The sequence below is a fragment of the Hippocampus comes genome, unplaced genomic scaffold (genome assembly GCF_001891065.2).
Source record: "Hippocampus comes isolate QL1 unplaced genomic scaffold, H_comes_QL1_v1.1 scaffold261, whole genome shotgun sequence".
Lineage (NCBI taxonomy): Eukaryota > Metazoa > Chordata > Actinopteri > Syngnathiformes > Syngnathidae > Hippocampus > Hippocampus comes.
The window spans coordinates 3,276,499-3,291,419 of NW_017805824.1; the positions used below are offsets into that span (position 1 = coordinate 3,276,499).

Here is a 14,921-nt window from a genome sequence, read left to right on the forward strand (position 1 = left end):
AGTAGAGTCCACTAAAGGGAATTGTTTGTATCCAAGTGTCAATATATTAAATCACAGGGGCTAATGAGTCAGGTCATGGTTTTCTTTTATCTTCACTCTTGCATGTACACATCTTCATCAGCTAACAGTCTCCTTAAATGGGGGCTGAACAAGCTGGATTGAGCCTCCATGGGTGCAGGCCAAGTGTGTCTGACTGGGCTGTTAATGCCCCCTCCCCCCGAATCCCTCTCCACACATAATCCTACTCGTAGGAGAACACACATCATCAGCACAAGCGCGTTATCATTTCCCTGTTCTGCTATTCTCTTATTATGATGCTTACAGTTCAAATCTAGCTTCACTAATTGGGGGACTTGCACTTTTATTTATTTATTCATTCATTTATTTATTTACAATTTCCATTTTTTAACCCCCACCCTAGTTTCACACTGAGACAATCATTGTGCTGCCGAGACAAAAAAAGCATATGAGAACACGTGCGCACACACACACACACACACACACACACACACACACACACACACACACACACACACACACACACACACACACACACACCCTACATTATTACGCAATTGCCATGTACAGTAGTCCTGTTATTATTTAAACTAATCTGACTGATTTAAAATATTTACCATCATTTAGTTTCTGAAGCCTTTGTTTTTTTAAATTGGCACCCAGAGAGAATCTGTGCATGGAATTACCCCCGAGCACTGGATAATAAGCATACTCTATTTGAATTTACGAGGATTAATAATTCTCCTGTATACATTTCATGAGTGGAAATAAACCGTTTTGGGTCATTTTTAGCCAAGGCCCTTTGTTATTATAGAGTAACACTGCAGTGTCTCTTGAACATGTGTATTTGAAATTGTCTATCCTCATTAAATGAATGGAAATGTTATTCATCTGTTCCGGCCTTTCTCAAAAAAAAAAAAAAAAATAATGATAAAAGAATACATGTAATGTGTGTAAAGTTTAATCTAAAATAGCACTCCAAAAAGTACTTTATGAAAACCTAAAATAAAAACAAAGTGAATGTAAATAATGAATTCTCCGTGCGTGAGTATGCGTGTGCCAGCGTGCGTGTGTGTATGTTTTGTCATCTCCACTACCTAACCTTTTTTCCGAACATGGAAATAAATGTCCCCTGCTGTTTACTTCCTCCATGACAATCCCTTATGAGAACATCTTTAAAAAGGTTTGTGTGCTCTGGACATCAATGCAAAATCCTTTTGTTTGCTTCACTAGTTGCTGCTTTTTTTTTGTGAGCATGGAAAATATACAGTGTGTGTCTTTGAGGGAAACAAAGCTCAAAATGTGATGCTGAAAGTTGGGATATAGCATTTTAGGTGGGGGGCAGTAACCGAACATATTGTAACATGAGCTGACTTTGCTTTTCTTCGGAAGTCGTTATCTGTCCAGTTGTGGAACTTCTCACAGTTGGCACAAGAATGCCTCACGTCATTTCAAACCTATGGTGTCATGTTATTATTTTCACTTGAAACCGAGCCGTTGTATTTTTATTTTATTTTTTTTGGTTGTTGTGATGAAAAGAGTTCCACTGTTTCATGTGCTTTCTCCCGCCTGTTTGTGAAGATAAAGTTCAGCTTGACCTTTGAGCTACTATTTATTCTCTTGATGTTTGTATCAGTGTGTGGTGTCCTGTGTTGTCATCTCTGTGAATGTTGTTGTGCGTATGCAACAGTGGGTTATTGTGAAATAAAAAGCCTGGCTGATGGAAACACAGTTAAATAGCGATGCGAGACGAAACTAAATAGGGTAAATACAGTTTGGTCATGATTGTTACATTTGCAGAACGACACAGTTAACTTGGCGGCAAATCCCTCTTCTGCTAATATGTATGTTTATTTGTCACATGCGTGGCATAAAATCCTGTGTACAACTTTAGACTAAATCACCTCAGAGCTAATCTCAATGTAGGATTGAGTTAATGCCAAAAACAAGGATCGACTGACCGAAGGGGGGGAAAAAAACCCACACAAAGCTGTGAGCTGACATTTTCAATCAGCCCTTAACATCGCAATCGAAACATCTGTTATCTTTAAAACAAGTGACATTGTAATCCCGAAGGACAAAGACTAAATCCCCCCCTCACTCTTGTGAGAACAGTAAGTAAGGATGAAGAGAGCAGCCACTTGATTAAACTGCACAGAGCCTTGTTCTCGACCTGTTTAACTAAACCTAAAAGCGACTCACTTCTGTCAGACTCCCTTCGATCCACATGTGAGGGGGGGCTGAAAACCTTGAAAGAGCAAATGTAGCTTGTCAACAACAGTCTCAGGTTGCAAGCGCCCGTGGTTGGACTGTCCGGACAGTTTACGATTCCCACTGATGTGATGGCTTCCCTCATCAATATGTTGCCTGCAGCATGAGAGCTTATTTTTAAGTTTCCTCCCTTAAGCCAAAACAGAAGGACTTTGATGGCCAGTGTCGTCTTCAATAAAGTTTAATGCTCTCCAAGCAGGCGGCAGAAGAACTTTATCACTCAACACCACTCATCACTTGGCAAAAGGTCTGTGCCATAAAGGCTGGAAGTGTGTGTACATGATTAATTAAATCAAAGATGTCATGGATTAACATTAGGGCCCGACCGGTATGGATTTTTAATATTTTTTTTATTTATAGGCTGATTCCAATATTTGGCAGAATAAAACCCGCAAATCTGTTTTATGTTGTTGTTTTTTTTTGTTTTTTGAGGGGAGGGCGGCATCATTGCTCACAATAAAGACATAAATTATAAGCAGAACATTTGACTGTTTTAAAATTCAGTGGACCCCCATTTTGGGGGATCGGGACCAAATTAGACTGTGGTGAGCAAATAATTAATGTCCATGATAAATGCGTTGAAAGAATGAAGAAATATGTTTGGAAATTCAAAATATATTCCATATCAAACCAAATAAAAAAAGTGTAGAAGGCATTATTTGAAACATTGGAAAAAAAGTTTGCTGGTCCACTGTCCTTTGTCCGTTCATATTTGTTTGACTTTACAACAGAGAGAAAAACTATGCCTTTTTAATTATTTTTATTTTATATTTTTTGGTGGTTGGGTGTGTTTGAATGTCATAACCTTTTTCTTATGTTGTAATACGTATGTCTAAAAGAGCTAATATTGGCCAATTAATCAGTTGGGCCGTAATTAAAATATATCTTTTTTTTTTCCTGTGCATTTTTAATGAAAGCGGAACAGCATGCTTCTGTTGTCTCTTCTTTTTGCTGCTCCATTACCACAATGGAGGCTGTGTAGACGAACTGTCTTAAAATAACCCACTCTTATTTAATCCAAAGAAGATATAATGAATGAATGAGAACGTAGTGTTTTGCTATCATGAAGTAAATGAGTAGTTTCAGAGATGGACAGTCTGGACAGCTGTGGCTCAAAACTGCTCTCTCTGTTGAAGTGCTTGCAAATGGATATTTGGGATGAAATCCTTGCTCTTCAACCAGCATCAAGTAGAATTTTCAGGTGTCATTTACCTTTAACCACATCACTAGACCACCAAGTAGAGGCCACTAAAAGTGCGATGAAATGAGGGCGTGCGCTCTCAAGTGGAGGGCCCTTCATGACAGCACTAGTACCAATACTCGGTAGTGTATATGGTACTTCAACTGAGAGTGTGTCCGTGATTGTTTAGTGTGTTTTGACTCTGCTCAGTGGGATGCAATGTACAAACATTTCAGCCTGTAAAAATATTTGGTTAGCAAGTCTGTCTCTCAGTTCAATCTGAGCTTGGGCCTTCCTGTGTGGACGTCGCTTGTTCACCCCCGCGCGTGCGTACGTTTCTCCCGCGTTTCAAATACATACATGAATTAAAGGCTCTCTACATCAGTGATTCCCAAAGTGTGGTACAAGTACAAGTAGTATGCGGCCTCCTTCTTGTGATACGTGAAAGGATTACTGCGCAAGTGCAGTTCAGTTGTATTTAACTTGAAAGTTCAATTCATTTGTATTTCATCTTAAAGTGTTTGTGTAGTGTGCAATGCATTTCAGTTTAATCGTGTAAGTACTCCCCACACCCCAGTAGTTCCAGTCGTGGTGCGTTGCTCCAAGAATGACAAAGGCGGTTTTGCTTTCTTAGCCTTTGGAAAAGTACGACACTGACATAACTGAAAATACTTTAATACGAAGGGCAGGTGAGTAGGATGCATGTTTACCAATTGCTTGTTGAAAATGAGTTTTTAGCATGTTTTCGACTGAGTTCATCCATTTCCACAGGAACGATAAAACATTTTTGTCGGACTTGGATTGTTTCCATCACAAAAATCGACGTACACTTTTTAGTTTTATTTGAAAACAGCCCCTTTGGGAGCATTTACTGTGAATCCAACATTTTTTTTGGGGGGGGGGGGCGTGCTTGAACGCTTCCATCATAACTGCCGTAAGGCTGATGGACATTCAAGATCCCACAAATATTATGAGTATTTAGACATCTCCCTTCTTCAGCAATGTCGAAGCAACTGAAGTGACGATTGAAAGGAGACACAAACGTGGAGAATTATGCGCACATATCTGGCATGCTCTGCATTAGACTCATTTAACCAGGGAGGCGTGCAACCTTGACCACATCAAGCGATCGTCCCTGAAGCGCCCAGTATGCTCTGCCTTCAACGGCAATGCCCTGCCTGGGTGGTCTTTCAGTGCAACACTTCATACTGTATCACATCAGGCACTCACAAAAGCAAACTGATAACTGTGAAGATGAAGGAAGAGAAAGAAAGAAACCATGTGGCAGAATGGCGATAAATCCTGGGTTCTGCCAAAGTCTACCACGTCGGCCTTGTGAGACTTACTGACTTTCAGAGGCATTTACCAGCCCCTTTCATGTCGCCCACCTCCAGGCTCTGCTCCATCTACTCATTAGATCTTTCTTTCTGTTAATTAAGATGTGCTAATTATTCTCCCCTGTATTTCATAGCGACCCCAAACCCACCAGCCCACCCATTGATTAATGTGAACAAGCGTTAGATTCGGATTATAATGAGGGTCCAACCAATATAAATTCTTGGAGGCTGATGCTAATTTCAATCTTTGGCAGGATTCAAATTCTGATAACAGACGTAAAGATAATCTTATCATTCCATTTTTTTTCGGTTCAAATGTTTTTTGTGTGGTGTCAAGGAAGTGGTGGAGGTGTTTTTTTTTTTTTTTTGACTGGCCCGCCAGCGCAGGTGAATAACCTGCCTGTGTAGATATTGTCTCTCGGTGGCCTAGAGAAACACATGTAACTGACCTGGATCTGCTGCTGTAGGAGGTTGATCTTGTGCTGCTGCTGCAGAAGCTGCTGCTGTTGTCTGGCAATCTGTTTGGACAGTGGAAAGCAGATGAGAAATGAACAATACTGCATAAAGAAGACATCCGCTAGTTTGCGATCAATATATATTAGTGGTGAGCTACAATAAGAGTAGAATAAAAATGCGGGAATAAAGAAAACAAATAATTTCTTCGATGACCAGATAGTTTATTTGAAGATAGATGCTGTTTTTATACAGCTATTAAATGAGAAATATGTACTGAATTGCCCGCGTTGTCAAAGCGGTTGCAAAGGCTCCTAAATGATTTAAAGGACAGACAAACCAAGGTCCCGCAATGTCTGAGTGACAATCAGCCACACGGTAATCCTTCTCATTCCAGCAGACTCCTTCCCGACATGCCCGCTTGATTGAGCATGACAACCTAGTTTTAAGTGTCATTTAATTTTCATTTTTAAATATAATTACAAAGTGTTCACTGTAAGCTATCGTCCGTCTGCAAATGTGTCAAGATTAATTTGTGCTTGCTCCCTCACGAGTGTCAACAGCTAATTACTGCGTTGTATGCTGATGGCTTGATGACATTCTCGCTCTCAGCGGGCTCCCTCGGCCTCTCTCTCTTTCTCTCTCTCTCTCTCCCTTCTCCCCCATACTATTAATATTCCTCCGATTTCAAATAAGACGAAATAATAAAACATCTTCTGCGACCGTTCCTTAATAGGACAATGTCCACAAAACCCGCAGAGTTGAATTCAGTTGCAAATGAACATCATGGATTGAAAAAGAAATCAATACAGTTAATGTATTATTAGTGTACTTTAAGCAAATGCATCACTTCAAGGTATATGGTCGATCCGTTCATTTAGCCCGGCAAGGTCTGAGAGTGTGCTGAGAAAACTCTGAGTGAACTCCTTGCTGATAATTGACTCATAGCCATTAGGCTGGCTGCTGATAATAAAAGTGTCGCCCGTGTGGATAGTTTGTGTCCTTATTTCTTCCCAGACATTAACACACTTCATGGCCTCTGCTAATTTGCTGATTTGTACAATATGGCTCATTGGCCTGATTTGTGCCGCAGATCTAATGCAAGCTTCGTTCTAATAGGAGTACATTTATAAGATCTGGAGGATGTCCATGTTTATATAACATTTAATTCTCACATCCCATTGCATTTCCTAGTACAAGTCATAATAATGTTTTTCCTGCTGTACGACATAAACGTGTGCGGGAGTGCATGACTGAAATATCCCAAGCTCTGTAGAGAGTAGCATCTACTGAATCTTATCTTATCCCAATTTGCTTGTATGGTGTGAGATTTGATTTATACACCACGCATGAACTTTAGTATGAAAGAGCATGTTAAATGGCCCTTAAGTTCTCCTGTATTTAGTGTGTGTTGTCACCAAAACGATATGAAAGAATGAACCTTCAAGAGTGAATGCAGAAATCCAAGTTGTGGACAGGTGGCGGGGCATCTTGAGCACTTACCTGCTCCTGCTGCTGACGAGCCAACTCCATTTGCTGCCTCTGTTTCTCCATTTGTGAAGCGGCCAGCTTCTTCTGTTCGTCGTGGGCAGCCAGGAGCTGCTCTCGAAGGCTGATCAACTGGCTGATCATTGTGGAGAGCTGGTGTTCCTTCTCTGCCAGGCTCTCAGGAGTACCTAGGAGAAGAGAGATCCAGTGAGGCACATGTCAGGGCTGAAATGGGTGGAGGAAGCTGCCAGGCGCGTTAAGCGACGGCAGAGTCTCGGCTAGGAAACAGGCAAATGTTTATAAGACAGCGGTGAGGCCAGGCATGATGTGTGGCTTAGAGGCAGTGGCACTCAGGCACAACAGGAGGAAGAAATGAAACCGATGGATATAGAGATGTTCGTGGTTCTCTTTAGAAGTGAACAGTTTGAACAGGATGAGAAAAGAGCTTATCAGATGGACAGCCACACTCAGATCTTTGGGAGACAAAGTTTGAGAGACCAGACTTAAAATGGTTCAGACACTCTGAGAAGAGATTGATGCCGCTGACAGGCAAGAGGGCTGGAGGAAGCCCTAAGAGAAGGTTGATAGATATAGCGAAGGAACTTGGTGTTGAAGTATGAAGGATGAGAGGAGGATGCAGAAGAATGGCTAAGATGGAAAAGCATAAGCCGAAAAAGATGATGAAAGCCACCGGTCGAAAGAAACATGATTCAGATCCGGAAGTGAAAGAAAAATGTGGACAAGAATGCTTGTCGCTGTGACAAAACAAGCCAGCAAGCCAGCTGAATGCTCTTTAAGAAAGTCTGCAAAGTGCCCTTGCTAAGTGTCTACTGCAGACCCACCGATCATTACGTTGGCCTATTGTATCATACACAATATATAGTACAAAGAAAACTGCACGCAGAGAACCTGATGGGTGGCAGTGTTAAGGTCACACACTCTGTAATGGTCCGGTAGTCATAGCTTTTAAAAGAATAAAGGGAAGCAATTGTTCCTTGCACAGACAAAAAGCTGCAGGGAGCTGTCTACCTCAGATGGCAGGTCCTGTCAGGAAAAGTCAGGTTGCGAAAAACATGAAGAGCCTGAATGACTAAAACCTGAAATAGCAAGCATTAAGTTCCTTGTTCACACGAACAGATTGTGTGCGGTGTTCATGTTGCACGTGATCTTCGAAGATTGTGATCTTTTTCTGAGATGCCAAATAGCTGCCATTAAATTGCGTGTTCATTCACTCGCGCGCCTGGCGGAAACAAGCGTGAAAGTGGTGGAGGCTGACATATTTAAAAGAGGGTTTTGCACTTTAGGTAGCTCTGATGATTTTCATCATGGAGCACACCGCTACCGCAAAATGAAGTTTGAACTATTGAAATTCAAGTGTTCGTGGGGCGACCTGGCACAATACGAGAGTGGATGTCTTTTTGTCAGTGATGATATGGCATGACTCCTTCTTGCAACTGGCTCCAAGTAAGCCCTTTGGTAATTCCAAAGCCCTAGTTGCTCAAACAGCCCACAAAGTGAACATTTGACGTGTTTGGAAATAACAATTCTTGGGCTTCCCGGTTATTTATTTATTTTTTTTTTAAAGTGGGAAAATGTGCAGCAAGCCACCAACAGGCAAAGGTTTGCATGCATACGTTCAGTTCTTGTCCACGCCGCTCGGCTGCACCGCTCTCCCCATCCGCCTAATCAATGCTAAGTGATCCCACCATTGACTTACACAGCCAACATAATTGCCAGTGAGAGGCTGGACAGTAACTCACTCTCCTCCGACTGCACTCCTGCGTGACAAGCTGTTTGTGGAGAACATAGGGAGGGAAAAGTGACAGAGGAGGGAGCGCGCTATGAAGCCATGGTGACATAACAAAACAGTGTCGAGAAAGCTGGCCCGCGGCCAGCAGAAGCTGATTCTTTCCTGGGTGTCTTCCTCTCGTCTCTGGCCACATCTGTCTTGTGTTTCTGCGAGAGCTCCCAGGGGCCCTCTCCACTCAAACTATTTTAATTTGACTAAACACCTGATTTATTTTATCTCTCCGATGAGGAAAGCCGTTTGTCTTAATAGGGCCTGTCAACCTCCAGAAGCCATTCGGGGCAATTTACTGGCTGGCTCGTATGAACTTCACTTCATCTCGCGCTTCCTTCGGTGCCTGCTGCAAAGGAAGAGCGCCGCAATTCTCCATTTATACTTATGAAAAAAAAAAAGCACCTAAAAGCGACTATTCATTCGGCCTGCGTGCAGCTTGAATTGACTTCTTATTCACCCGACTCGACTTGTTGTGAATGGCTTATCTGTAAAATTGATGCAATCGCCACCAATTTTGTTAACCTTTGCTAGTGTGTGCGCTATCACAGGTCACCAGCAACATGCATCAGTCACCATCACAATAAATAACAGCTGCAGGTGGAAGGGACTAGCAAACTATGACGTGCAATCCACAAAGGAAGGGAGAAAGAAAATCGTTATGGAGGCTCATAGATGACTTTAAGCAGGAAACCGTTTCCAAACAACACGTCAGTGATGAACAGTCGGTAGTTTAGGAATGTCCACAATGATGATCAAAAAGATGAAAGTGCCAAAAATAATGACAAATGTACAGTGTATCTTCTTTTGTGGCTGTGTTGATGTGGTGCTAATGAGCCACAAAAGGATCCGCTGGGCGCTTTCCACCCAATGTTCTGTCCAAACTCTTAAGAGAATACGAACAGAGGGCCCATTGTTAACATGGGTGAGCTGAATTGTGGGAAGCCCAGACGGTCCGCTATAGTGCTATTTACTCATTTTGCTCTTTTTTTTTTCCTTACACACACGTGATAGCGATGCAGCTTTAAAATAACATTTACAATGAAAACATAAGCGCTATACCTGAAGAGCTTAAAAGTAAATCGGGCGCATATTTTTTTGTTCACTGGTTAGTCCAAAAATCTCTTTCATCCTGCTTTAAATTATGGATAAGCTTTAAAATGCAGATAAAAGTTTTATCGGGTGGCGCAGAAGAGGAAAATTGTGGTCTGTGTCTGACGAGCCTGCCGACAAAAGAGGCCGTTTCCTGCATATTGTATGGCTTTTAACCATGCTCGGGCTGGGCTCTGCCCGTTAACATGTCTCCTCACATTGCGCCCAAGATTGCAGACAGACAGCACAAGAGATCGGCGCAACGTGAAGTGGTGTGGGCATGAGGCTCAACCTAACATGCTGTGACAACTTCCTCCTTGATGAGTGAACCCTAGCAGGACAATACAGAGGGCACGTCCCTGGATAGAGCGGCCAAGGTGTACGTAGACTTCTCCTGTCCGCGGTCCAGACTAGATTCCATTCGATCGAAAGTGACACACAAAGGAGAAGACGCCTGTGTATTCAACTTCAGTCCCAGTCCGCTCAACATCACCTTTTCGCACTCCCGCTACTTGTGAACGTCACAATGTAGGGCAGAAAACAGCAACGGGTGACTAAATAAATGATAAGAGGAAAACAAGCAGAGCCATGGTTGCTCGGGGAGGAATGGGGGTATTTGAGCCTTGGGGTCTTTGGATAAAAGGCACTTTGTAGGGGTGCGATTTGTTCTGTCCAATACTCACATCTCCCTCTCTCTTTGGCTCCCTCCTCTCCGCTCTAATCAAGCAGTCTCTAATTTGGGTTCCAAGTCCAGTACGGGGGAAAAGAAGGAGGCTTGTTACTTTGAAGAGTCCCGAGTGAATAACACAGATAAAAGATTCAGGCACAAAAAAAAAAAAAGAAGAAAAGCGCGGGAGGCCGAGGGTGAAAAGGGGGAAAATCACAAGGCGCTCTATTCTCTTCCTCTCCCTCGGTCAGGACAGCTGAGCCATTATGACCTGATCTGAACTGTTTCTTTTTTTTTTTTTTTTTTTTTTTTGTGCAGCAAGACTGGAATGTCTTTGTCTCTTAATCGGCTAGCTTTGTGGATATGTGCATATGCTCCAACCCTGTCCCAAGAAAATTAAAAGGTGTCCAAATGATAGGACAGTAAACTGCTCCAACGACACTCCGACCATCCCACAACAGCTGCAGATTCATCTCAACATTCCCCCCTAACAGTGGCCTGACATGTTCAATCAAAGTAAGGTAAGTCAGGTATGCGCCTATTTTGAGTAAATGCACACAAGTGGACTGAAAAATAAAAATCCTTTGGTTCCATCGGACTTACTTTATTCGGACATGTCCATCGGTAGCGAATGATTAAATTGTGTTAAATTAACATATAGAATTTGAGTACTTCAATCATGTGCCACTGAAAATAAGGACTTTTTTTTTTTCAACGATGTGAAGTCACTGGTCATCTGACCCTTGGTCTATTCTTTCTCAGGAAAAAAACTAAAACAAAAAAAATGATTGAGAAACTGCTAAAAGGACTTTGAATAGAATAACGATGTCAAATTTACCCACATTACTCAGCATCGACAGTCAGACTTTCCTGCTTTCCTGTATCAGCTGATCAACTGATCCGATCCCAGATTTTCAAGCTCGAAACTGTTGGAAAGGGACACATTCCTGCAGCATCTTTTTCCACACAAAAGCTCTTTTTTTATCACATGAACATAGTGAGATCCGGTTCAAGGGAGTCTGACCCTCTCTGTTTCTGACACTCGTCAAGTGTATGCACTTGATAGATATCATAGCTATATGCTTCAAACGTCAAGGGCGTATGACCACAAGTACATCATCATTTTGGGGTTATTTTATTGAATTAAAACAATTTAAGCCCCCCGCCCAGCAGACACTTTCAGATCTTCAGATTCGGACTTGAAGTGTTTATTAATAACAGCCCACTTCATTCTGCACGGCTCGGCTATGCGCTGATGGAGACTAATATTTTGATGATAGAGGAAGCCACACTCTTCATTTTAATTATGTTAATATGAAAGCTCCAGCACTTCAGTGTCTGTCTGTGACACTGGACAAGGTAGCGCACTCCATTCAGTCAAGATAGATACTCGACCTAAACATATCACTCCACATGAATGCCAATGGCCCTGAAATTCAAACACAGGAGGAACGTGTCTGCTGTTGTTATGCTATTTATTATTTAGGATGATCGGGGAATGTGCCAAAGACGAGACTGTGACTGGTTCAGAACTGAACAAAGAACTTTACATGACAACGATTACTTCCTGTTCATTTCATTATGATTATTTTGACCCCTCCATTCATCTGTCTGCCCATTCGTTTTCTGCACAGGTTATCCTGAGTAGATTTTGACACTTGTGCCCTTCAAAGTAGGAAAGACAAACGGTTTTCAAGGTCTGCCATGAGCGAAGCGCAAATCACAATGAGACACTGATCAAGGTAGGATTTGAATGTTACCTTATTCTTTTCACCGTTGACATTCATTCATTGGTTGCGGTCATTAGGACTGAATGCACACTGCTTGTTTCGTTGGACTGCACAAAAGAGACTTTTTCCATAGCTTTCAGATCTTTGCTCTCGAAGAGTGGCGACTGTGTCAGTGTTGTGTGGGAGTTTAAACCAATTGTGATGATACTGATGGTGTTGTGTTGATAATACGTTCAAGCATCATCGTGTCCATCGGTCAAGGATCAAGGATGTGATTGTGGCAACTATAGTGACGATAAATTATTTCTTATTTCAACAAGACAGTGTTTTAATATTGAAACTTTCAGTCTGATGGTAAAATCTTCATTCCGTGTGTGATACCGAGAATTGAATGCAGTGGTGCCTTGAGATACAAGTGTATTCATTTCACTGAAATGACTGGAAATGCCATTGATCCAATGCAGCCTTCTCCAAAAACACAACAAAAAAATTGTTGTCATGTTTATTTTCATGAGGAGCAATAGCACTCCATAATATTGTACTTTATGGAAACGTGCAGTAATAACATAACTAAATTAATTAAAAAAATAATTACCGGTAAACAGTTTTTTTTGTCACACAGCTGTACGGCCCTTGTGCCACTCTTTCTGGTGTGCCTGCCTTTGCGATCTGGGGCATAAGCCAGAAAGACGTCCACACTGTTAATAGAGACGTCACAACTATTCACAGCTCATCAGTTCAGCTCTAATTCAGCATGACTCAGACTTGATTTTTAGTTTTACTGTTTGTGTGCTTTCTACTGTCTTTGATATTCATTTATTGTTTTATTGTTGATTGTTGTAGATATGATATTTGCTGCATGTACAGCACTTTGTATATAGCGGTGGTTGTTTTAAAGTGCTCAATACAGTTGAGTTGAGTTAATAGTTGTCATTCTATGCAGAGGATAAAGAATTCATGACTTTTATTACTGTTTTATTGTCGGTTTACAGGTGTGGCTGCAGTATTCTTGTTCGATCCGTAGCTTAAAGGGCATTGCAACATAGATGCTTTTTACTATTAGCATTAAGCTAGTGGATTTAAGCTATGTGGTTGTTTTAAAAAAAATGGAAGGTGTAATTCTCTTTGTTTTATGTTTGGTTGGACAGTAAGCTTCATCTATTACAGTGTCCCCTCACTTTCCGTGGGTGATACGTTCCATCGAATGTCTGCAAAGTAGAGGTTGACTTTTTAGAAATTGTATTGTTAGTTTTCTGTTATCTTTATTTTGGGGGGGGGGGTTATGCCTCATCTAGTGACAGCGTGGTCACAAATGAAAATATGTGTGGATTTGCAATAACTGAACCACAAGTAGCGAAGAAACACTGTTAACAAAACCCATTTTTAAATGTTTTTTGGAACGCCAAAGCGTGTCAAAGAAACTCACGCTGTTTTCTAAAGGGCAAAATATGGCAGACAAAATGTCACTCGTAATCGTATAGTCAGTTGTTATAAGCACCCTAAGAAAGCCCCCAAAACGTAAATCTCAAAACGCACGCCAGTGAACATAAATACTTACTCTCTTACTTGCATTGCCGCAAGTTGAATTCCACAATTCATTAGAGGAGACGAACACACACTTCAACACTCCAGTACATTCATCTGGTGACTGTGGCCTGAGGAATAATGATTTACTGTGGCTCATATTTCACCTGAGTGCACAGGGCAAACACTTGACTGAGGTGTTTTGCACAAAATGCGAACGGAGGCATTTTCGAAACGAGAGAGTGGACAGATCCTGTTTTGTGCTGTTTGTTTGTTTGTTTGGGCAAATGTAATATGGGAGGTGTTAATTTATTGTAGTCGTTTTGAAGGCTTGCTTTGCTGTGGGCCCCACATCGCGCACGGGGTTCGACTAAGAGCTTTTCATCACATCTCCTTAATGGATTTGCAGACAAAATATGAGAAGATATTGTGTTTTCTGTTCAGATTTAAAGTATGTTATTTAGGTGATTCCAGGTGTGTGAACACATCTCTGTGTGTTAACGGTCAGTGCAGCACAGGTCCTGCCGGGCTCGCATCAAATCAGTCTCGACCGTCTCCTCGCCCTGCCCTGTGTTCTCCTCCTAAAGCGCTTGCACTTATCTGCTCGCCACAGGGCCGCCTGTGTGCGCCCGACTACTGTCATGTAGACACCATTCCCAAATTGATTGCGGCAGTGCGAAAGCCCCAATTTCTGTGCTTTAGATTTCGAGCTGCACATTTGAACGCCAGTGTACAATGGTAAGCTTTTTCCCCCCCCTCCCTCTTTTGCAAATTCCGATAGACTGAATACAGCTTGTGTTCCAATTTAGTAACTAGATATTTTCCTTCACTTTGAGTACATTCATGAGCATTTTGCTTTTTTCTCTTTCTGCTTCCCCAGCAACCCCCCTGGAAACTGGCACTCAGCAGGGAAACGTAAACAGCCCTGTTGAGTCGAAGGCTCAAAGCCCTTGCACATAGCAAAGCTTGCGGCACAGAGCAACCTTATCTGCTATAACACTATGTTTTACTGTATTTGTGTGCAAGGGTGTGGATGTTGTTTGTTGGGGCGTGTGTGGGTGTGTGTGTGTGTGTAGACTACTGCCCGCTGTGTTACATACAATATGACTTCCATGATAATGATATTAATAATAATAATAATAACAATTAAAAAAACATGTTTGGATTGATTCTAATAGTACACACGAAATTGTTATTGTGGGGAACCCCTCCCCCCCCCAAAAAAAATGTTCGATGGAGTCCGCAAGACCGACTCTGAGTGGTCATATTTAACAATGAGAGGTCTTAAATGAGTAACTGTGATGTCATTTTTCAGTTGACAGCAAGTGGCAATATGGCCGCTGTAAAAGCTCCTAAAAGATCT

The 14,921-nt window shown here is 41.8% G+C and overlaps 1 protein-coding gene across 3 annotated transcripts in view; it reads right to left on the reverse strand.

The window, feature by feature from the left end:
• Positions 1-14,921, reverse strand: part of sox6 (SRY-box transcription factor 6) — a 150,126-nt gene that overhangs the window by 62,639 nt on the left and 72,566 nt on the right. For all 3 annotated transcript variants that reach the window (XM_019886918.1, XM_019886920.1, XM_019886919.1), the window contains 2 exons: positions 6,763-6,935; positions 5,256-5,324 (listed from right to left, as the gene is read on the reverse strand). In XM_019886918.1, the coding sequence (XP_019742477.1) occupies positions 5,256-5,324; positions 6,763-6,935 (242 nt within the window). The remainder of the gene's footprint in view (positions 1-5,255; positions 5,325-6,762; positions 6,936-14,921) is intronic.